Genomic DNA, 25018 nt, shown 5'->3' on the forward strand with positions numbered 1-25018 from the left:
CCAAGGTTGTGAACAGTCTGGTTTAGTCTTAGACAGTTGCCAGGGGGAGGAATGGAGTTGCTAACTATTAAATGCAGTTTGCCTAAAATCTCAATTCTAAGTTTGCATGGCAGGCTCGCAGATCATTAAAGTAACAAAATAAGGAAGGAAAAATAGATTAGATGTTCGGTAAGCTGCTGACCCTGCGGACTCTGCCAGCAGGTCAGCTCTCAGCACTCCCCTCTGCAGGGTTTCCAACTGTGATAATATGTATTCCTGGAGGTTTCACCACATGACTTGCCCCCACGCTCCAGCCATTAGTCAGCAACACATCCATCTTTGTGATGTATTGCCTTCCCACACCAATTTGAAAGCAATTGGAGGAAGCTTGACTGTCAGCCAAAGAACCTTTCTCTCCCCATTTTCAATATTTTTATACGTGGTATAAAGAGAGAAGCTCAAAGAAAATGATAAAGAAAACGATCGTTTTTAATATCCAGATGGTTTTTCTCCAGGATTACACACAGCAGTGCCCTAGAAACCAATCTTCCTGTCCCCAAATTCACTTACAACTGCACTTACAAAATCCTAACTCTGTAGCCATGGCCCCCCATTCACAACATTTCTCCAACTATTGATTAGCTCAACTGCACCCTTACCCCTTCCTCCACCTCCACCTTTGATGCCCTAGTCCCCAGTAAAACCGTTGATCTCCCCCACCCTGAACCTTCCCCTAGCATGGCCCTCATTTCTACTCCTTCAAGTCCAAGGGACTTAAGGACTTGAAAAGACATGATGGTTTAGCCATCCAGTGCCGGATCTGACTGGACCACATAAAGCACTAACAATTCTGCTATCATCTGCTAAACTTGCTCACTGTTCCAGGATCATCTTGGAACGCAAAAAATAATCCCTGGCCAGGACTTTTCATTGGTCGGGCGGGCTTGGATGAGATGGGTGGGTACTGTCATGGAGCCGCCCGCCAGCTAAGGCCCATCCAGTGTGGAACATGAACATTAGCACTCAGCGTTACCTGTGTGGACGAGGGGAGGAGGGAGAGTCGGGTCCAGCGCTCTTTTGCGCATGCGCCTGAAAGACCGCTTCAATCTCCCTGAGGCTCAGAACTGCCTAAGGGAGAATGAAGCGATTGCTAAAAAAAAATAAATAAATACAGTAAAAATTTAATGAAATATGTCCCTTCATGTGACTGTGTCACATGAGATGGGACATGTTTTCATTTTCAAAGGAAGTTTTTATTCAAGTTGAAATAGCTTTGGGAAACCCCACCCCGCTCGTGGATGAGGTTTCCTAAAAAAACGTAAAGGCCGCTTGGCGAAATTAATTAGCTCGTTAATAGGCTTAATAGACCTTTCAATTATTGGCATGAGTCCACCAAACGGAATATGGTGAGACAGCGCGATGACATCGGCACACACGCCCAACGTCAACGCGCATCATTTTACGTTCCAGTGTGTCAGGCCCGCCCCCACACGCCAAATGTAAAATTCTTCCCCCCTGTTTCTGTGAAGCAAACTGTCTTCTTAAACCCCTCCCCCCCCAATCTCCTCCCCCCTCACCTCCAACAAGTACAAACAAACAAACGAATTAGGAGCAGGAGTAGGCCACTCGGCCCCTCGAGCCTGCTCCACCATTCAATAAGATCCTCACTGATCTGAATGTAACCTCAACCCCACGTTACTGCCTACCCTTGATAACCTTTCACCCCCTTGCTTATCAAGAATCTATCTAGTTTTGCCTTAAAACTATTCAGAGACTCTGATTCCACCATCTTCTGAGGAAGAGAGTTCCAAAGACTCGCTACCCTCTAAGAGAAAAAATTTCTCATCTTTGTCTTAAATAGGCAATCCCCTACTTTTAAACAGTGACCCCTAGTTCGATTCTCCCACAGGAGGAAACATCCTTTCCACATCCACCCTGTCAAGACCCCTCAGGATCTTATATGTTTCGATCAAATCACCTCTCACTCTTCTAAACTCCAGTGGATACAAGCCTAGTCGGTCCAATTTTTCCTCATAAGACAACCCACCCATTCCAGGTATTAGCCCAGTAAGTATTCCCTGAACTGCTTTAAACGCACTAACATTCTTCCTCAAATAAGGATACCAATACTGTACACAGTACTCCAGATATGGTCTCACAAATGCCTTGTATAACTGGTGATTAACCTCCCTACTTTTGTATTCAATTCCCCTCACGATAAATTATAACATTCTATTAGCTTTTCTAATTACTTACTGTGCCTGAATACTAACCTTTTGCGATTTATGTACGAGGACATCCAGATCCCTCTGCATCTCAGAGCTGTGCAATCTCTCACCATTTAGATAATATGCTTCTCTTTTATTCTTACTGCAAAAATGGAAAATTTCACATTTTCCCGCATTATACTCCATTTGCCAGATCTTTGCCCACTCCTTTAACCTATCTTTGTAGCTTCCTTATGTCCTCTTCACAACTTAATTTCCTACTTATCTTTGTGTCATCAGCAAATTTAGCAACCTTTCCATCAGTCCCTTCATTCAAATCATTTATATAAATTATAAAACGGTGAGGCCCCAGCACTGATCTGTAGCACATCACTCATTATATCTTGCCAACCAGAAAAAGACCTAATTATGCCTTCTGTCTGTTTCCTGTTAGTAGCCAATCTTCTATCCATGCCAATATGTTCCCCTTACGTCATGAGCTTTTGCTTTCTGCATTAACCTTTGATGTGGCAACTTATCAATAGCCTTTTGGAAATCTAAGTACAGTACATCCACCAGTTCCCCTTTATCCACAGCATGTGTTACTTCTTCAAAGAACTCTAATAAATTGATGAAACATGATTTCCCTTTCACAAAACCATATTGACTCTGCCTGATTACCTTGAATTTTTCCAAGTGCCCTGCTATATCATCTTTAATAATAACTTCCAACATTTTTCCTACAACAGATTGTAAGCCAATTAGCCTGTAGTTTTCTGCTTTCTGTCTCTCTGTTTTTTTGAATAAAGGAGTTTCATTTGCTATTTTCCAATCTAACGGAATCTTCCCAATATCTAAAGAATTTTGGAAAATTAAAACCAATTCATCAACTATCTCATTAGCCACTTTTAGGACTGTAGGATGAAATCCATCAGGACATGGGCACTTGTCAACTTGCAGTTCCAGCAATTTACTCAGTTCCACTTCCCTGGTGATTGTAATTTTCTTGAATTGCTCCCTTGCTTCCATTTTCTGATCTACAGCTATTTCTGGGGTGTTACTTGTATCATCTATACTGAAGACCGATGCAAAATACCTGTACAATTTATCTGCAATCTCCTTATTTCCCATCATTAATCCCGCAAACTCACTTTCCAGAGGACCAACAGTCACTTCGTTAACTTTTTTTAAAATATCCTGCCTTTATATTTCTAGCTGGCTTTCTCTTGTACTCTAATTTTTCCCTCCTTATTAACCTTTAATAATTCTTTGCTTTTTTTTATATTCTGTCCAATCTGCTGACCTGCCATCCATCTTGTGCAATTATATGCTTTTTCATTAAGTTTGACACTATCTTTAGCTCTTTTAGTTAACCACGGATGGTGGGTCCTCCCCTTGGAATATTTCTTTCTCATTGGAATGTATCTATTCTGTGTATTCTGAAATATCCTCTTAAATGTCAGCCACTGTATCTCTATTCACTCGTCCTTCAACCTAATTTGCCCGTTCAGTTTATCCAACTCTGCTATCATCCCATCATAATTACCCTTATTTAAGTTTAAAATATTAGTCTTGGTCCCACTCTTCTCTCCCTCAAACTGAATGTAAAATTCAATCATATTATGATTGCTGCTACCTAGGGGCACCTTCACCGTGAGGTCATTAAATATATCTCATTGCATAATACCAAGTCCAGTAAAGCCTGCTCCCTGGTTGGCTCCAGAATGTGCTGTTCTAAGAACCTAACCCAAAAACATTCTATGAATTCCTCATCTAGGCTGCCTTTGCACATTCAATTTTTCCAGTCTGTATGTAGATTAAAATCCCCCATGATTATCGGCGCATCTTTTGACAAACTCTCATCATTTCTCCCTTTCTACCCCGTCCTACCTTGTGGTTACTGTTAGGTGACCAGAACACCACTACCACAAGTGACTTCTTGCCTTTATTTCACATCTCTACGCAAACTGTTTCTACATCCTGGTTTCCTAAACTGGGGCCTTTTTAAAAATTCAGTCATGGGATGTGGGTGTTGCCGGCTAGGCCAGCATTAATTGCCCATCCCTAATTGCCTTTGAGAAGGTGGTGGTGAGCTGCCTTAATGAACTGCTGCAGTCCATGTGGTGTAGGTACATCCACAGTGCTGTTAGGAAGGAGTTCCAGGATTTTGACCCAGCGACAGGGAAAGGATGGTGATATATTGCCAAGTCAGGATGGTGTGGGGCTTGGAGGGGAACTTTCAGGTGGTGGTGTTCCCATATGTCTGCTGCCCTGATCCTTCCAGATGGTAGCAGTCATGGGTTTGGAATGTGCTGTTTAAGGAGCCTTGTCAAGTTCCTGCAGTGCATCCTGTAGATGGTACACATTACTGCTATTGTGCATCAGTGATGGTGGGAGTGAATGTTTGTGGATGGGGTGCCAATCAAGTTGGCAGCTTTGTCCTGGATGGTGACAAGCTTCTTGAGTGTTGTTGGAGTTGCACTCATCCAGGCAAGTGGGGAGTATTCCATCACATTCCTGACGCAGTCTTGTAGATGGTGGACAGGCTTTGAGGAGTCAGGAGGTGAGTTACTTGCCACAGGATTCCTAGTCGCTGACCTGCTCTTGTAGCCACAGTATTTATATGGCTAGTCCAGTTCAGTTTCTGGTCAATGGTAACCCCCCGGATGTTGATAGTGGGTGATTCAGTGGTGGTGATGTCACTGAATGTCAAAGTGTGATGGTTAGATTCTCTCTTGTTGGAGATGGTCATTGCCTGACACTTGTGTGGCGCGAATGTTATTTGCAACTTGTCAGACTAAGCTGACAAGTTCAGATTGTACTGCATTTGGACATGGACTGCTTCAGTATCTGAGTGTCACGAATGGTGCTGAACATTAACCAATCATCACAATGATGACCTTATGATGGAATGACAGTCATCGATGAAGCAGCTGAAGATGGTTGGGCCGAGGACACTACCCTGAGGAACTCCTGCAGTGATGTCCTGGAGCTGAGATGATTGGCCTCCAACAACCACAGCCATCTTCCTTTGTGCTAGGTATGACTCCAACCAGCGGAGAGTTTTCCCCCTAATTCCCGTTGACTCCAGTTTTTCCTCTGGCTCCTTGATGCCACACTCAGTCAAATGCTGCCTTGATGTCAAGAGCAGTCACTCTCATCTCACCTCTGGAGTTCAGCTCTTTTGTCCATGTTTGAACCAAGGCTGTAATGAGATCAGGGCCTGAGTAACCCTGGCAGAACCTAAAGAGAGCATCAGTGAGCAGGTTATTGCTAAGCAAGTGCCCCTTGATAGCACCGTTGATGACCCCTTCCATCACTTTACTGATGATCATCCTCTCTATTTTGCTAACACCATGAATAATTAACAGTCACCACTCACCTTTTCCTAGCTTCCTGTTCTTCCTAAATGCCACGTACCCTTCAATACTCAGATTCCAATCTCTGTCTTCCTCCAGCCATATCTTTGTAATGGCTATCAGATCGTGCTTATTTATTTCTATATGCAAGGAGCTCATGGACTTCTTTGTCACTAAGATTGAGATCAACCAATCAGCTCCTTCTGCTGTGTCTCTTCTTTCCTCTAGTCGCTGGGCCAAATTTCCTCTAATTGTCCCTAGCCCGAGCCCTGAATTCCCATCTTACAAACATACGAATTAGGAGCAGGAGTAGGCTACCTGGCCCTATGAGCCTGCTCCGCCATTCAATAAGATCATGGCTAATCTGACTGCAACTTCCTGCCTTCCCGGTAACCTTTCACCCCGTTGTTTATCAAGAATCTATATAGCTCTGTCTTAAAAACATCCAAAGGCTCTGCTTCCACTGCCTTTTGAGGAAGAGGGTTCCAAAGATTCATGACCCTAGGAGAGAAAAAATTTCTTCTCTTCTCTATCTTAAATGCACGACCCCTTATTCTTATACAGTGACCCTTAGTTCTAGATGCTCCCACATGAGGAAACATCCTCTCCACATACACCCTGTCAAGACCCCTCAGGTTCTTAAAGGTTTCAATCAAGTCTCCTCTTACTCTTCTAAACTCCAGTGGATACAAGCTTAGCCCATCCAATCTTTCCTCATAAGACAACCCATCCATTCTAGGTATTAGTCCAGTAAACATTCCCTGAACTGCTTCAAATGCATTTACATTCTTCCTTAAATAAGCGGACCAGTACTGCACACAGTACTCCAGATGTGGTCTCACCAACGTATGTACAACTGAAGCATAACCTCCCTACTTTTATATTTACTCCCCTTGCAATAAACAATAACATTCTATTAGCTTTCCTAATTACTTGCTGTACCTGATTACTAGCCTTTTGTGATTCATGCTCTCGACCACCCAGGTCCCTCTGCATCTCAGAATTTTGCAATTTCTCACCATTTAGATAATAAGCTTTTTAAAAAATTCTCGCTGCCAAAATGGACAATTTCACATTTTCCCACATTATACTCCATTTGCTAGATCTTTGTCCACTCACTTAACCTATTTATGTCCCCTTGTAGCCTCCTTATGTCCTCTTCACAACTTACTTTCCTACATATTTTTGCATTATCAGCAAATTTAGTAACCATCTCCCCTCATATGCTCTCAGATATCATCTTGTCCATGAGCCCCATCTCCTGCTGTCTTAATCCTATTCCCAATAAACTGCTGAGCACCCATCTTCTCTTCCTGGTCCCCATGTAGTCAATATTGTAGCAATCTCCTCAAATACTGTCTCCCTCTTTTAAATCTGCTGTCATCACTGCTTCCCTGAAAAAAAGACACCTTAACCCCAATATACTTGCAAATTATTGCCAATCTCCAACTCATCTTTTCTCTCCAAAGTCCTTGAACGTGTTGTGACCTCCTAAATCCCTGCCCATCTTTCCTGGAATTCCATGTTTGAATCGCTCCAATCAGGTATTTCATCTTTCACCTCTCCCCATCCCCCCCCCTCACCTTCCGTCCCTCCACTGTCGTCCAGCTGTTTTTTGTTATTCTTTCTCTGAATGTGGGTGTCACTTGTGAAGCCAGCGTTTGTTGCCCATCCCTAATTGCCCTTGAGAAGGTGGTGGTGAGCCGCCTTCTTGAACCGCTGCAGTTTGGAACTTAGCTGATTTCATTTAAACAGAGTATTTATTACTTGTCCTGGCTTCTTTACCTACTAATGCACCATTACCTCTGGTATCTCCACAAGGATCCATCTTTGACCCCTTCCTATTTCTCAGCGACATGCTGCCCCTTAGTGACATCATACAAAAACACTGTTCCTTCTCACACATACGTACACCAAGGCTTTGGACAGCACCTTCCAAACCCATGATCACTACCAGCTAGAAGGACAATGATAGCAGATACATGGGAACACCACCATCTGGAAGTTACCCTCCAAGTCACTCACCATCCTGACTTGGAAATATATCGCCGTTCCTTCACTGTCGCTAGGTTAAAATCCTGGAACTCCCTCCCTAACAGCACTGTGGGTGTGCCTACACCACATGGACTGCAGCGGTTCAAGAAGGCAGCTCACCACCACCTTCTCAGGGGCAACTAGGGATGGGCAATAAATGCTGACCTAGCCAGTTATACCCACATCCCACGAATTAAAAAACATCCAGCCCTACCTCACCACCACGTCCGAAATTATCACCCAAAATTCCTCTGCCCATGTCCTGATTCACACCAAATCCTGTTCATCCATCATTCTGTGCTCACTGACCTATGCCAACATCTGGTTAAGCCACACCTCAATTATAAAAATCTCATCCTTGTTTTAAATTTCTTCCCAATACCCCTCTGCCTCTCTTTCCTCCTTTAAGATGACTCTTTGACCAAGCTTTTGCCTTCATCTGGCTTGGTGTCAAATTTTGTATGATAACTCTCCTGTGCAGTGCCTTGGGACTTTAGTATGTTAAAGGCACAATCTAAATACAAGTTGTTGTTGTAGATGGACAGTAATGAGCCTTTAGCTAATGTGGTGGATGCTGATTCTCTGCATTGCCTTAAAGAGGAAGTTGGATTGTTGACCAAGGCAATGATTGTACCATTGACATTAAGTGGATTTGCTGGATTGAATTCAATTCCCTGAAGAGGTTGGAGGGGAATTTTCCAGAGGATATTCTCCCTTTTGGGTCTGGATTTTCCTCTTTTTTTGCCTCTCCCAGGAGGTTACATGACTGCAGTGGGGGTGGGGGCATGTGGTAAGTGTTCAGCCATCATGAGTGTGGGAACAGTTTGATGGACTCCTGCTGGTCTTTTCCTACCAGCTATCTTTGTGTGTTCATATATAAACTAACTACAAGAACAAAGTTACGCTCCAACAATGAAATCATGACTTCCTTATCTTTTATTACCAATGCAAGAGTTATAGGACACATGTACAAAGTCAGCAATTCACATTTTCCACTGATAACATTTATCAGATTCTTTTGTAATAAGACATTATTTTACATAAATCCGGGTAGTGTGTGCATCTAGACAGTCAGAAGCTTCAAGAAGGATCAGTAAGGAGAAAGTCCTGTGTGCACAATCAACGTTAGTCTGCATTACAGTCTCATTGCGAAAGCAAAGCCCATGTGATTGGGTTGAAGGTAGAAGGGGTGGGGGAGGTGGGGGTGGGGGGTGGGGGGGAAGAGATTTGAAATATTGGAATTCCACACTTCTGACAAAACAGTACCAGAGTGAGAGGCTCTAATTATTAGAAAAAGAGTGTAGCTGCCTGGCTTTTTTCTCTCGAAAAGAGAAGGCTGAGGAGTGACCAGACAGAAGTTTTTAAAAGTTATGAAATTTGATAGGGTAGACGTTTCTGCTTGTGGGAGGACTTCCAAACTATAAATAACACTAACAAATCCATTACTGAATTAAAGAAAGATTTCTTTACCTAAAGTGGTGAGAATGTGGAACCCGCAACTACACAGAATAGTTGAGACGAATAGCATAGATGCATTTTGGAGGAAGTTGGTTGAGAGAAAGGAGTAGAAGGACATGCTAATAGGATGAAAAATACTGGGAGGAGTCTTGCAAACAGCATAAACACCGGCTGTTGGGCCAAATGGCCTGTTCCTGTGCTGTAAATTCTGTGTAAAGTTAACAGTCATTTTTATTTTAAAATGAGGAAAAAAAGTAACCGAAGGTCGAGCACTCAACAAAAAACCTATAGTCACGTCTACTTGTGATTATCAAGTATACATTAATACCTGTTTAGCAGCCTACAGTAATCAGCAGGAACTGAGACACAGCAGTGGGCACCTGCTTAGTGGTTATCATGGCCTGGTACCTTCGCTCAGGCGATTAGGATCTTGTCACCCAGGCGCCCGCCGGCAGAACCATTGCCCTTACCCCGAGATTTCTGTCAGGTCCATTTGTAGAAAGGTTTAACACTGTTGCAGGTAAGTTGCTGCACTTGTGTGCAATGCAGGGAAAGTCGAACCAACAGCTACCTCTTGTATTTTAAATTCACACACACACACACACGTACAACTTGTTTGGCCAATTATTCCATAAATGTCTAAGCTACATTGAAATGCAACCTGGCGCAATGTGTACCTTTGTGTTCTGTTGCCCGTCTTGTCCCTCCACTCTGCCCTGAGGGGGCATTGCCTCCTGTCGAGCTGCAGTGCCCCTGCTGTACCCCGCCTATGTGGTCTTTCTTCATACCTGAGCCCGGGGAAACCACTCCGGCCCTGGCGGGCTTCATTTCTCAACAAGCAGCCACACACGCAACTTTCAGCAGTCACTGGGCAGTCACTTGGAGTGAGATTCTGACCGGCTTTTCTGCTGGCCAGTCAACAGACAGCAGTCTCAGGTGCCAGGGCCAATTGTAGCCCTAACCGATTATCAGTTAATTCAGCAAAGACTCCAGTCTATCAAACCTGGAACCTTTTGCTCTTTAGAGTCCTGCTGCGTGGTGCATCGACCAACTTAGCACTGAAACAGTCTTACATAACCAGCATGCAATTGGTTCTCCTGCCTCTCCAAAAGGACGGAGTTTTGCCAAGCATTTCTCGTCCATTGAGGACATGCCAGTTAATCAGATATCCCGATAAAGTGCCTTCAATTTCTTCCAGCAGTAGCTTTGAAAAATACCAATGCTCTGAGGGTTATTAGTCCCATAGTATCAGTCACTGCTCAACTCTGTAACAATGGGGCGTTGAGATGCAATTTCAGATTGTGAAGAGGTGCCTTTTCCATCAGTGCTGTCCATCTGTACGCATTGTTCCAACTCTCAGTACCCGCAGCTTCGAGAATTTTCACTGGTGTGCTCAGGGTTGCCAACTCTGGTTGGACATATTCCAGGAGGTTTAATCACATGACCTCCCTCCTCCAATTGCCCCACTCCATCCTCCAGCCCGTCATCTTTTTCCCCATCTCCCATGTCATTGCAATGAATAAATTGAAGTGTTCAAAGGACATGAAAAAAAGGCATTTTTTTTTTAATGCCCCTTATTATTTTTCTCCGGGGCTGCTCTCAGCAGTGTGTGGGAGATTTAATCTTTCATTCCGGAAGACTGAGGAATACCCCTGGAGAGTTGGTAACCCCCCCAAAGTGAATGCTGCAGACCTTTGTAAAAGAGAGTTCTTGAATGAAATGTGGCTGTGGGGGGAGGTGGGTTCAGTGCATCATGGCTAACCATAATATCCAGGAGACTCCTCACGGAGTCAGGGAGGAATATTCCAGAGTTTTTTTCCCTGAAATGGGCCAGTTTTACACCTCCTGTCCCCTCGCAGGGTGGGGAGTTGTCCAATGGACAGAGAGGAGGGGCAGCCTTTTCTCACCCATTATCAGGTCTTTCTAGATGGCGACCTTCCTGCCTCGCTTGTGGTCTGAGTCACTATGGCGTTAACTAATTGAAACAGACAGTCTCCATAGATGAAAAACACAGAAAATTGTTCTCAAAATAATTGTAAGCTCATGGCAATTAGGGACCTCACTGCAGACATCATTTACTGATTCAGTTGTGACCTCTTACACTAGACAGCAGCAGACATTACCCACCTGCAGTGTTTATCAGACATAGAATGAAAAGAATGTTCAAAGACAGCGTTCCCAGGACAGTGGGAGAGTGCAGCTGCAACTCCCTCTTCATCTTGTGTTTCAGAGCCAAGGCAGCTATTGGGAAGAGGGGCCTTTATCTTCACAAGCTGCCCCCTCGGAATTCTTCACAATACTGGGAATCTTCCCTCATGGTACTCTGTTATCTCTCCAAAGGCAACTCCTTCAAATGACTGAAAAGGGCTGCAAATCCATCGTGTCTAAAAGCAGAAGGCAGCTTCATGCTTTAGTTCAAGGCCTCTCTAATGAGATGGCCTCCGTCTGCAATGTTAACAGGTCCATTGTCTCCTCAGTTGCTGACAGCTTATTTCCAGCACTTTCTGTTTGTATTGTGGATTTCCAGAATTCACAAATACTGATGTATTTTTTTTTAAACACTACTCCACACCCCATCCCCTCCCCAATTCTATTCTCCGCCTTGTTCGAGTCAGCCTGGGCAGTGAGGGCATCAACCAGCTTTTTGGCCAAGGGAGGCGGCACTTCCATCAACAGCAGGAATCCAGGATAGTTTCCTCCTCCCTTGCAAGACCAGCTATCTCAGTGCAGGACTGGGGGATGGAGGGGAAGGAACACTTCTGGTAATCGCAGAGAAGTATCCCACAGAGGGCTGCACCACCACCCCACCCCCGCCACCCACCCCCCCCCACACACCCCCAGCCCCCCCACTCCCCCTGTCCAGTTTCATTGTAAATCGCTCGTGCCGATGCTAGTTCTCTCAAAACCAACTGAGCAATTCAAGTTTCAACCAATAAATAACTCAATTTTTTTTTCTTCTTGCAAATCAATGGATTATGATGGCGGGCAAGACTGGTGCTACCCTGAGTGGCACATGGTGAAGAGCACCTGCAATCTGCCAACTGCCCTTGCAACACTGCACTGCACCTCATACTGGCACCAGTCACATCTCTGGGAGACGGGGACTTTGGACTTAGAAACAGGTCCCTTGGTTTTGGGATTGATCTATTTACAGGGTCCCTGCACCACAGTGTATTAAAACAGGGGCAGCTCTTCGATCAACAGTAACTCTTTAAAAAAAAAATCGAAAACACGAATTCATCGGTGACCTTTTCGTTTGCCACTGCGGCTGATTCAAAGCAAGGAGACGGCGGCGAAATTAAGCCGGAAAATTGAGGGGCGGAAACATCAGGAGCAGGTTTCAGGATTTTTTGGAGTTTGGGGTGGGCGGGGCTGGGGTGGAACGAGAGGGGCACGGTCATAAAAAACACTTCGGAGGAAAGCATGAGACCGATCCTCTTGTCACGCACCCACCATCCTAAATGGATTTCAGAGCTTTTCTTCATTTAACACAGATGTACCCGCAAGCAAGCGACAAACAATCACACAGTATTTACAGGATGTGGCTACACGTGGAGGGAGGAGAATATTCCCTCTCAAGCTTCCTAAACCAGAGCTGTTTTTTTCTCTTAAAACCAAAAAGTCCTGGTGCACAGCTGACAGTGTTGTAACTTTTCCGGAAGGGTGCAACTTATTTACACATTACATCTAACAAGCAAAAATATTCTTCTCATTATCAATCCGGCTGGCCCCCTGTGTAATGTGACCAGTACTATTCCCCTTCTGCCAGGGTCAGCTGGAGGTCGTGACCTTTCTACAGTCTGTTTCGATGTCTGTCTCTAGGCAGTGTCACATGACTGGCGCCCCAAATGCCATGTGCAGAGGGCCCCTCCCCACCCCCCCCCCACCCCCCCTCAATGTATGTCAGAGGAAGACAGGCAGGATGGGGGAAGGGTCTCCTCCCTTTGAAAACCCAACGCTACAGGTCGATGCCCTTGACCAGCGACGCTTCCAGCGTGATGTTGAACTCGTGCAGGGTCTGCAGCACCCGGATCAGCGAGTTGACGGCTGCATGGTCCCGGAGCAGGGCGCCATCTTCGTACATCCTGGAGATCACCGGGCACTCCGCAAGCAGCGGGATCCACTGGGGCAGCAAATGATCCCTGCGAGAGGGGTTGGGGGGGTGGGGGGTGGGGGGGTGCAGGGAGGGAAATAAAAGAGGGGCAAAGTGAAGGTCTGAATCGAAACTGGTGTCACCCTGCGCCTTCCCTCTGTAGGGTCCTGTTGTGATGGGCCGCTGCTTCATTCAACTGACGGTGGCTGCCAACTTGCTAGACCTGGTTCTCATGTACCTCACCCCTTCCACCATCCCCCCCTCACATCTATAACCTCCACCAGCACTTCAACCCTCTGAGATCTCTGCACTCCTCCGATTCTGGCTTCTTGTGATCTCCCACTCCCTTCGCCTCACCACTGGCAGCTGTGCCTTCAGCTGCCAAGGCCCTAAAACCCTGCAATTCCCCGCCTAAGGCTCACCTCCATCTCTCTCTCTCTCTCCTTTAAGATGCTCCTTCAACCTACCTCTTTGACCAAACATTTGGTCAGCCGCCCTAGTATCTCCTCCTATTGCTCGGTGTCAATGTTTGTCTGATAAGGCTCCCTATGAAGCACTTTGGGATGTTAAGGGTGCTATATAAGCATAGATGTTTGTTGTGTTCCTGGGGAACCAATACAAGTCCTTGCTCATTATGGCTTCTAACACAATGGCTGGCCCTAGATGTTTAAAAATTTCAAATGCTGGGCTGAATTTCCTGGTGTCCGCTGTTCATTCTTCCCATTACACCTCTCTCCCCTGAATATTTGCACAGGATAGTTCAACTACAGGGAAAGAACAGGGCTGGAGGAGTAATTAGGAGGTCTTTCAAATAGCAGGCACAGGTACAATTAGCCATCTAGGCTCTTACCGTGTTGCTGAATTCTCTGCTATTTTCTTTACACTTCCCCCCCCCGTCTTCTATTAGTCAGCCAGCACTCTTCACTGGCTGAAGTACTGAATTACAAAGGGTTAATCTGCTGGCTCCCTGCTCTGTGCTGGGACAGACCCCTTACCATCAAGCGTAGGCTCAGTCAGAGGTTTCTACCATCCCCACAAACAGCACTGCTGACTTTTAACTTGTCCCATGTGTATGACGAGGCATATAAGGCACTGAGTCTTGCAATTTGGTGCTTTTTTTCCCTTCTTGTTGGTTGAGTGCCACATTGCTGCAGCTCTAAACCATCACCTGGTGAACTGGGAGAGACAGGTGCGTTAAAAGGTGCCACCTAAGAAACGTTGAACGTGTGCTCAGCTGCATTTTCCAGTTCCAAAAGGGGTCAGGAATGTTCGGCAATGCCTGAAGACAGCAGGTCAGGAGCAGGCAGAAATTCTGGAGAGAGGAGAGGAGAGGAGAGTTGAGTTGGGAAGGGGAGAGGAGTGTTGGGAAGGGGAGAGGAGAGGAGGGTTGGGAAGGGGAGAGGAGAGGAGTGTTGTGATGAGGAGAGGAGAGTTGGGAAGGGGAGAGGAGAGAAGTGTTGGGATGGGGAGAGGAGAGTTGGGAAGGGGAGAGAAGTGTTGGGAAGGGGAGAGGAGAGGAGAGTTGGGAAGGGGAGAGAAGTGTTGGGAAGGGGAGAGGAGAGGAGAGTTGGGAAGGGGAGAGGAGAGTTGGGAAGGGGAGAGGAGTGTTGGGAAGGGGAGAGGAAAGTTGGGAAGGGGAGAGGAGAGTTGGGAAGGGGAGAGGAGAGTTGGGAAGGGGAGAGGAGAGTTGGGAAGGAGAGAGGAGTGTTGGGAAGGGGAGAGGAGAGGAGATTTGGGAAGGGGAGAGGAGAGGAGATTTGGGAAGGGGAGAGGAGAGGAGATTTGGGAAGGGGAGAGGAGAGTTGGGAAGGGGAGAGGAGAGGAGAGTTGGGAAGGGGAGAGGAGAGGAGAGTTGGGAAGGGGAGAGGAGTGTTGGGAAGGGGAGAGGAGAGTTGGGAAGGGGAGAGGAGAGGAGAGTTGGGAAGGGGAGAGGAGTGTTGGGAAGGGGAGAGGAGAGTTGGGAAGGGGAGAGGAGAGGAGAGTTGGGAAGGGGAGAGGAGTGTTGGGAAGGGGAGAGGAGAGTTGGGAAGGGGAGAGGAGAGTTGGGAAGGGGAGAGGAGAGGAGAGTTGGGAAGGGGAGAGGAGTGTTGGGAAGGGGAGAGGAGAGTTGGGAAGGGGAGAGGAGAGCTGGGAAGGGGAGAGGAGAGGAGAGTTGGGAAGGGGAGAGGAGAGTTGGGAAGGGGAGAGGCAAGAGGAAAGAAGAGAGTAGAGGTGAAAGACGAGAGGGGAGGTGGGGAGAACAGGGGAGGGGAGGGGGTGAGGAGGTGGGTGGGGGGGGAGAATGGGGAGGAGAGGAGAGGGAAGGACAGGAGAAGGGGTGAGGAGGTGGGTAGGGGGGAGAATGGGGAGGAGAGGAGAGGGAAGGACAGGGGAGGGGAGTAGGGGAGGAGAGGGGAGAGTTGAAGAAAGGAAAGAGACAAGGAAAGAGGTGAGGAGAGAACAGACAGAGGAAAGGAGATTAAAAATGACAAGGAAAGAGGGTTGGAGAGAGAAAATCATTGATACACACAAGGATAGAGAGAGAGAAAGGGAGAACATTAAAAGCAGAGGAACAGGGAATAGAGATAGAGGAGGAGGGGGTGCAGCGAGCAAGGGTTCAGGAGACGAGTGAAGTGGCAAGAGGGAGGGAGGGAGTGGGCATGATGGTTGCAAATGATGAGGAGGAGGATCAGGGAGGGAAGCAAAGAGCTGGAGGTAATGTAAGTATGAGTTAGTGAGTTAGTAAGAGTTAGAGTAATTTAGTAAGTAAGGTATTAAGAGTTAGTAAATTAGTAAGAGGATTTTTGGGTCAGTTAAGTTCAAGACAGCCATAGGTTTTTAATTTTTTAAATTCTTTCATGGGATGGTGTCACTGGCTGGGTCAGCATTTATTGCCCATCCCTGATTGCCCCTTGAGGTAGTGGTGGTGAGCTGCCTTCTTGAACCGCTGCAGTCCATGTAGCGTAGGTACACCCACAGTGCTGTTAGGGAGGGAGTTCCAGGATTTTGACCCAGCGATAGTGAAGGAACGGCAATATATTTCCAAGTCAGGATGGTGAGAGACTTGGAGGGGAATTTCCAGATGGTGGTGTTTCCATGTCTCTGCTGCTCTCGTCCTTCAATATGCTACTGGTCGTGGGTTTGGAAGGTGCTGTCTAAGGAGCCTTGGTGAGTTGCTGCAGTGCATCTTGTAAGTGGTACACACTGCTGCCACTGTGTGTCGGTGGTGGAGGGAGTGAATGTTTGTGGATGGGGTGAAAATTATAGGTCAGGATCGCAGCCCACCCTAATTACATGTTTTCTTCGGGGAAAGTGATTTTTATTCAGCACATTATTGTTTAGCAAACCATTTCTTAGGAACACATTAGGAGTGCTAAATGAGGAATAGATGTAATAATTGACAAACTTCATAACATTTGTACTTTGGAATTGCATTTTCTTACCTTGCCCCAAGACAGACCAGCAGCTGTAACTTTCCATCTTTTCCGATACTCCGAGGGGCTGCAGTAATCGCGTTGACATACTGACAGAACGTTGCAGAGCAGACTTTCAGCTGCAGCAGGTTCTCTTGTGACTCCTCATCCTCTTCGGCTGTTTCAAAGTAGGTGACAGCTTTCTCTGCGGTTAGAGAGGTGGAGAAGGATTAACGTGTGGACTGTGCAGAGTTTGAGAAAGTTGAACCCCTGAACCTGAAGACCAGCTCCCGTCTGGCACTGCAGGGTGGGCTGGTTTGTTGGGAAGGGTATCAAGGGACATGGGGTGAAGGCATGTATACATTTAGGGGGCAGATCTGCCATAATCCCACTGAATGGCAGAACAAGCTCAAGAGGCTAAGTAGCTTTCCCCTATGTTCCTAAATCAAGTTTATGTTGTTGGATATGAGCCATAGTCTTATTTTCATAGAAGACAACCATTCAGCCCACTGAGTCAATGCTGACTCTCCTTAGAGTGCTCCATTAGTTGCATTCCCCTGCTCTGTCCCCTGGCCCTCAAGTTGATTTTCTTCAAGTGTCCATCCTACTTCCTGTTGAAATCATTCGTCTCTGTCTCCAAGGCCCTTACAGGCAGTGGGTTTCCAGGTCATTATCGCTCACTGTGTAAAAATGTCCTTCCTCACAGCCCCCCTGCATCTCTTGCCCAAAACTTTAAGTCAGTGTTCCCCTCCCATCAGCTAATGGGAACAGCTTTTGTCTACCTTACCTAAACTTACTGTAATTCTTTTTTTATTCATTCACAGGGTGTGGGCTTTGCTGGCTGGGCCAGCATTTATTGCCCATCCCTAATTGCCCTTGAGAAGGTGGTGGTGAGCTGCCTTCTTGAACCGCTGCAGTCCATGTGGTGTAGGTACACCCACAGTGCTGTTAGGAAGGGAATTCCAGGATTTTGACCCAGTGAGTGAAGGATGTTGAGTGGCTTGGAGGGGAACTTCCAGGTGCTGGTGTTCCCAAGCGCCTGCTGCCCTTGTCCTTCTAGATGGCAGTGGTCGTGGGTTTGGAAGGTGCTGTCTTAGGAGACTTGATGAGTTCCTGCTGTGCATCTTGTAGATGGTACACACTGCTGTGCATCGATGGTGGAGGGAGTGAATGTTTGTGGAAGGGATGCCAATCAAACGGGCTGCTTTGTCCTGGATGGTGTCAAGTTTCTTGAGTGTTTTTGGAGCTGCACCCATCTTATCCAGGTAAGTGGACAGTATTCCATCACACTCCTGACTTGTGCCTTGTAGAAGGTGGACAGGCTTTAGGGGGTCAGGAGGTGAGTCACTCACCACAGGATTCCTAGCCTCTAACCTGCTTTTGTATACAGTATTTAAATGGCTAGTCCAGTTCAGTTTCTGGTCAATGGTAACCTCCAGGATGTTGCTAGCATAGGAATCAGTGATGGTAATGCCACTGAATGTCAAGTGGCGATGGTTAGATTCTCTCTTGTTGGAGATGGTCATTGCCTGGTGCTTGTGTGGCGTGCATGTTACTTGCCACTTGTCAGTCCAAGCCTGGATATTGTCCAACACTTGCTGCATTTGGACATGGATTGCTTCAGTATCTGAGGAGTCGCAAATGGTGGTGAACATTGTGCAATCATCAGTGAAGATCCCCACTTCTGACCTTATGATGGAAGGAAGGTCATTGATGAAGCAGCTGAAGATGGTTGGGCCGAGGACACTATCCTGAGGAACTCCTGCAGTGATGCCCTGGAGCTGAGATGATTGACCTCCAACAACCACAACCATCTTCCTTTGTGCTAGGTATGGCTCCAACCAGTGGAGAGTTTTCCCCCTGATTTCCATTGACTCAAGCTTTGCTAGGACTCGTTGATGACACACTTGGCCAAATGATGCCTTGATGTCTTGTGTGCCTCTGTCAGACCTTCCCTTCAATCTCCTTTGCTTCAAGGAGAACAACCCCAGCTTCTCCAACCTCACCTTGTAGCTAAAATCCTTCATCTTTGGAACCATTCTGGTAAATCTCCTCTATGCCCTTTCAAGGACCCTCACATCCTTCCTAAAGTGCGTTAATAAGAATTGGACACATTACTCTTGTTGTGGCCAAACCAAAGCTTTCTAAAAGTTCACATCCTCAAGGGCAATTAGGGATGGGCAATAAATGCTGGCCTAGCCAGCATGCTCATTTCCCATGACTGAATAAAAAAATGCTTGGCTTCCCTGCTGTTATACTCAATACCTCTTTTTATGAATCCCACATCCCAGACACTTTGCTGACTGCTCTCTCAACATGCCCTACCACCTTCAACAATCTGTGCACATCAACCCCCAGGTCCTCAGTTCCTGTGCACTCTTTAGAACTGTGTCAATAAATCTGTATGGCCTCTCCCTATCCCCCTGCCAAAAGGTATCACTTGACACCTCTCTGTATTCAATTCTATCTGCCTCTTCTCTGCCCATTCTGCTAATCCATCTATGTGCTGTTGCAGACAATTGGTATCATTTTCACTCTCTGCCACACTTCCAAGTTTGTTAACCCTAATTTTACTCTGTATTCCAATATCCAAGTCATATATATTATAAATATGTATTCAATAAAAGCAGTAGACCTCGCACTGATCCTTGGGAACAGCACTGTCTACCATTCTCCAGTCTGAAGAATAACCATTTACCATGAGTCAATGTTTTCTGGCCTTAGGGCAATTTTTAAAATCCAAGCTGACACTGACTCCATGAGGCTCAGTTTTGTTATTCGATCACATGCCCAATGACAATTTTTATTTACTAATCATGTGACTAGTCACGCCTGGGTTCCTAACGATACCACAAATGTTTTAGCCAACATTAGGCTAGACAGAGTGAAAGTATACTCCTGCCTGCAACCTGCTATTAATGTGGCAGCCCCGTATTACTACTCTGAAGGCACAGCCTGTACCACAGGCTCCAATTGTGAGATGGAACGAGCAGGACTATCAGTGAAATACAGTGAGAAATACTCTGAGACTGAAATAGAGAGAGGTGATGACAAAAGCGTGATGCACCATTTGGTCTCAATGTTCTCCAGAGACTGTGCAAATGCAACTCTTTTCATTTGTCTTTCAAAGGCATTCACCTTTCTTCCACAAGGGGGCAGTAGATTGTATGTACTGCATATACTGACTGCCAGCTCCACAGTGCAAAGTTACCAGTTCTTAGTTAGGGCAGCAGTTGCTGGGATGTTGGCCTTCGTACCCCCCTTGCTAAGGAGGAGGAGGAAGACAGAAAAAAAAACACCCAGAGCTTCTGTTAGAAAATAAACCCAGGATAGTTCCAAGTTAAATACTCTCCTTCAGTAACTTTTCCCAGCCGTTCTCTAGTACAGAGTTATAATCCTGTTGACAACTGTCTCATTTAGATACCCATTAGCCATGATGAAAGATTTGCTTGAGGGCAGAGACCAGGCCAAACTCCCCACACAGCAGGATGGTCAGACTGCCTCTCTGTGGAAACACAACTAGTTGGGAGTTCTTGAACACAGGCTACAGAAACCTCTATGGTGAAGAACCGGACAAGGTTCTTGGCCCAGGGTGCATTTATACCTTGCTGCAGCCTGCAGAATCTGCTCAGGGGAAAGACGGAGGCTGAGCTGGGATGGATTTTCCGAGCAGGATGCCTCATTTGACCTTTCCTTAAAGAGTGACCCCCTTTCCAGGAGGAGCGAACCATAGAGGGGGTGGAGGGAACTCAAATTCAGAGATTAGCTTTACCTCTTATAACAAAATAATAACAATGCTAATTGTCAACCGGAGGGACTTAAAATGGCAGCAGCTAAATCATTCCAGCCGCTGTCACATGTCAAACAGCCAGCCATTAATCATCCTTCAGGCAAGATTAGTGGAAAGCAATTCGCTAAACCAGTAATGGCGATGCTCATTGTGCTGTCCCTGGCTCCACCACATCTGGAACCAGCTAGTTTAGCACAGACCGACTTTGAACTCTGAACCTTCACCTATTGTTATACACTGGGCCACTGATGAAGATCAGCTCTGCACTAAAAACTTGTCCGCTTTGGTGAACGTCTAGCGCAGGAGGACCACCAGCTTTCTGACACTCACCTATAAAGTCCCAGATGAAGACGTTCTTCTGGAAGAGCCGAGCAGACTTGAAGCCATGGTGAAAGACTTGCTCGAGGGCAGAGACCAGGCCAAACTCCCCACACAGCAGGATGGTCAGACTGCCTCTCTGTGGAAACACAACCAGTTGGGAGTTCTTGAACACAGGCTACAGAAACCTCTATGGTGAAGAACCGGACAAGGTTCTTGGCCCAGGGTGCATTTATACCTCGCTGCAGCCTGCAGAATCTGCTCAGGGGAAAGACGGAGGCTGAGCTGGGATGGATTTTCCGAGCAGGATGCCTCATTTGACCTTTCCTTAAAGAGTGACCCCCTTTCCAGGAGGAGCGAACCATAGAGGGGGTGGAGGGAACTCAAATTCAGAGATTAGCTTTACCTCTTATAACAAAATAATAACAATGCTAATTCACATCCCCACCTTACGAGAAAGGTAAATAGGGTTTGACCACTCTCTTGGACTAGAGGAATGCAGCTCCTTCAGCTCTGCTTTACAGAGTAGGCTATATGCCATCCAGAGAGCTGACAACATCATAGACTCAAAGTAATGTGGCTTTAAGATTGGGCTGTTGGGTTTAAGCTTCCAGTCTTGACAAAGTAAGAGTCAGCAGTTGAATAACCATGCACAGCACATGTCTGAAGTTCCCCATTGGTGACACAAGTTTCAAATGGTTAGCAATAGAACCAACGGCAACATGAGGATAAATATTTTAGCACAGCGAGGATCTGGACTGCACTGCCTGAGCGTATGGTGCAAGCTGATCCAATCTTGGCTTTCAAAGGGGAATAGTTGAAGAGAAAAAAAATTGCAGGGTTATGAGGAAAAGGTGGGAGAATGGCACTAGTGGATTTGCTCTCGCAGAGAGCTGGCATGGATATGATGGGCCGAATGGCCTCCTCTTTAACCATTCTAAGTTGGAACACGACTTCTTGGATAACTGTTATCCCTCAGAATTTTACTGAAAGAATGAGTGACTTGCCAAACTGGACTCCTGGCAAATATACTGCAAATATGCTTTCGCGCATCTGTAATATGTTACACCGGAAGTCCCGCGGTCAGTTTAATCTAACTTGATGAACGGGAAAACTGCAGGAATACTGGTTATATTTCTGGCCCAATATTACTCTGCACTGTCTTCAGTACAGATTCAAATCAGGCAGATGTAAAAGCCAGTATTCCACGCAATCTTGTCACTTCCCTCATGTGCAGGTTAAGTTAAAATACCCCATGTGCTTGTACACCATTTCCTGCTCATATACCTCACTTTCTACTGTCAAATGATAATTTCTTGTCTCGATATTTAATGCTGAAAATGCCAATGAAATTGGTTAAAATGGGAATTCCCTATGTAAACAGATTCTGGCTGTAGCCATTTGGTGTCACTGTAGTTCCACTGTTTCCTGCAGCACAATATCTTCTGATTCAGCAACACCATGCTTTGTCCACTAGGTAACAAGGAACATATCAACACAGGTGGCTGCTGTGAACCTTTACTGATGGGAAGTTGACATTTTACCAGGTCAGATTTATAATTCCACAATTGGTGTTCAACCCCAAACTGACTTTCAAACCCATATGCTCTCCACTGGAAAGCACCTACCTCTACCTCCATAACACTGGTGGTCTCCACTCCTCCAGCAGCCCATCTGCTGCAGAAACCCTCTTCCAAGCCTTTGTCCCCTTTAGACTCAATTAATCCGGTGGTCTCCAGAGAAACCACCTATCCTCCGCTCAGTATACCTCAGACAATCCCTGTCCTCACAGGTCCATGTTGATTCCTAGCACGCACCTGCCTCAAATTTAAAATTCTCAACCCCTTGCTTATTTCTGCAACTTGCACCAGTCCTAGAATTCCCACTACCCCCCTATCCCAAACTCTCCTCTCCTCTGACTCTAGTGCATCCATCCAGCCACTTAGGGCCCCACTTTTTTCAATTCTCTCTTCAGATCCCTCAGCCTCTCCACCTCTCTCCAGTTCTTTACCACTCTCCTTAAAAGCTACCTCTCTGACCATACGACCTTGTGGGGAAAGGAGTGTGTACGGTCCTGATCCTTACAGACCAGCAAGTCCCAGCTTCGATCGTTGACCTATACCGAGTTGGCTCATCCCAGTCCAGACAGAAGTTGGATAATTGGATCTGCCCCACCCGCACTCCAAACTCATCCTCAGAGATGGGGGAAAAAATAAATCTGAAGGAATTCCCACTCCTGATCATTATCCGGTGACTGTGCTGCGATGGATGGGATCAGGATTAAGCTTGGCTGGGATTCTCAATGCTTAAGAACAACTAATGCTCACAACCTGGGCTGACGTTAAGAATGGATACTACGGCAGAGTAAGCTTACTCATGAACTGCACAGGGGAAGAGTTTACACTTACACAGCTCCTTTCATGACCTCCAGATGTCCCAAAGTCTTAGTCCCAATGAAGTACTTTTGCAATGGGAAATGCGTCAGCCAATTTGTACACAGCAAGGTCCCCCGAACTATAATGTGATCAATGACCCAAGATCATCCCATTTTGGTGTTGGTTGCTTACTAAGGGGTAAATATTGGCCAGAGCATAAGGGGAAACTTGCCCTGCTCTTCTTTCAATAGCGCTGTGGGATCTTTGCTGCCCACCTGTGGTCGTGGATGGGGCCTCAGTTTAATGCCTGATCCAAAAGACAGCACCTCAGACAATGCAGCACTCCCTCAGTACTGAACTGAAGTGTTACCCTGGATTTTGTGCTCAAGTCTCTGGAGTGGGATTTGAACCCACAATCTTCCAACATATAGATGAAAGTGTTACCAACTGAGTCAAAGCTGACACTTAAGGCAAGAAAAGAAAAAATAAAATCAGCCAATGCTCATTGACATCTTTACCGGACTCAAATGTTCAAGGGTTTTGAAACCTACCTCTTTTTCTGGTTTATGAAAGTGCTTCACAATGTTATTTATAGATTCCCCAATTCCTTCCTGGATTTGGCCAGCGTTGGGTTCTGTCAGAGAAAAATGAAAATGTTTGACTGAACAGACAGGTTTCCATGAGGAAAATTATGAACCTCTTTCCCCTGGTGAATGATAGCAATATATGTACAAGAGAAGGCCATTCAGCCCCTCAAGCCTTATCAGTGAGATCCTGGCTAGTCTGTAGCCTAATTCCATACAGACATCTTTGCCCAATAACCCTTAATAGCTTTGATTAACAAAAATCTACCAATTTAAGAGCTAAAACTAACAATTGATCTCATATCAATTGCTGTTCATTGAAGAAAGTTCCAAACTTCTTCCACCCTTTGTGTGTAAAAGTGTTTCCTAACTTCACTCCTGAGAGGTCTGGATCTAATTTTTTGATTATACATCTAGTCCTAGGCTCCCCAAACAGCAAAAAATAGTTTATCTACCCTACCTGGTCCCCTGGATATCTTGAAATTTTCCATCAAATCATTCTATAACCTTCTGAATTCCAGGGAATATAACGCTGGTTGTTTAAGCTCTCCTCATAATTTAACTCTTGGGAGTCCAGGTATAATTCTGGTGAATCTGCGCTGTACTCTCTCCAAGGTTAATATGTCCTTCCTAGGGTGCGGTGCCCAGAACTACTTCTTGTCCAGTTGTGGCCAAACAAGAGCTTTGTATAACTGAGGTATGGCTTCTCCCCTTTTGTGTTCACGTTCTCTAGATATAAGAGCCTGCATGCCATCTCTGAGGAGATGGCAGCATAGTGGTAATGTTGCTGGACGAGTAATCCAGAGGTCCCAGCTAATGCTCTGGGGACATGGGTTCAAATCCCACTACAGCAGCTGGAGGAATTTGAAGTTTAATTAATAAAACCTAGTCTCAGTAAAAATGACCATGAAACTATCATTGATTGTGGTAAGAACCCACATGCCCCTTTAGGGAAGGAAATCTGCAGTCCTTACCTGGTCTGGCCCAAATGTGACTCCAGGCCCACAGCAATATGGTTGACTCTTAACTGCCCTCTGAAATGGTTGAGCAAGCCACTCAGTTCAAGGGCAATTAGGGATGGGCAACAAATACTGACCTTGCCAGTGATGCCCACATCCCATGAAAGAATAAACAAAACTTAGTCTTTTTGACTATTTGCTATACCTGTTAATGACATTTTAATGATTTATATACCTGGACCCCCCCCCCCCCCCCACCACCCACAAATCTCTTTGGCTTTCACTGTTTCTAACTTTTCACCATTTAGAAAGTCTCTTGTTCTATCCTGTTGGGTCCAAAGTGGATGACCTCACACTTGAAACCCATATATTGAAACCCACTTACTACAGTTTTTCACGTTCACTTATCTATTAGTATCTCTTTGTAATCTTACGCTTCCATCTACACTGCTTACAATGCCTCCTATCTT

At 45.9% G+C, this 25018-nt stretch overlaps 1 protein-coding gene across 4 annotated transcripts in view; it reads right to left on the reverse strand.

Moving 5' to 3' along the window:
- Positions 1–12929: 12929 nt before the first annotated feature.
- The window catches only part of LOC121293375 (DENN domain-containing protein 5B), a 297453-nt gene continuing 285364 nt past the window's right edge, over positions 12930–25018 (reverse strand). For 2 of the 4 annotated variants that reach the window (XM_041216395.1, XM_041216394.1), the window contains 4 exons: positions 23557–23639; positions 20643–20769; positions 16553–16727; positions 12930–13179 (listed from right to left, as the gene is read on the reverse strand). In XM_041216395.1, the coding sequence (XP_041072329.1) occupies positions 12996–13179; positions 16553–16727; positions 20643–20769; positions 23557–23639 (569 nt within the window). In that variant the 3' untranslated portion in view covers positions 12930–12995. The remainder of the gene's footprint in view (positions 13180–16552; positions 16728–20642; positions 20770–23556; positions 23640–25018) is intronic. The other 2 variants (XM_041216397.1, XM_041216396.1) reach the window with 1 other exon arrangement.

This window comes from Carcharodon carcharias, chromosome 21, assembly GCF_017639515.1.
Source record: "Carcharodon carcharias isolate sCarCar2 chromosome 21, sCarCar2.pri, whole genome shotgun sequence".
Taxonomy (NCBI): Eukaryota; Metazoa; Chordata; class Chondrichthyes; order Lamniformes; family Lamnidae; genus Carcharodon; species Carcharodon carcharias.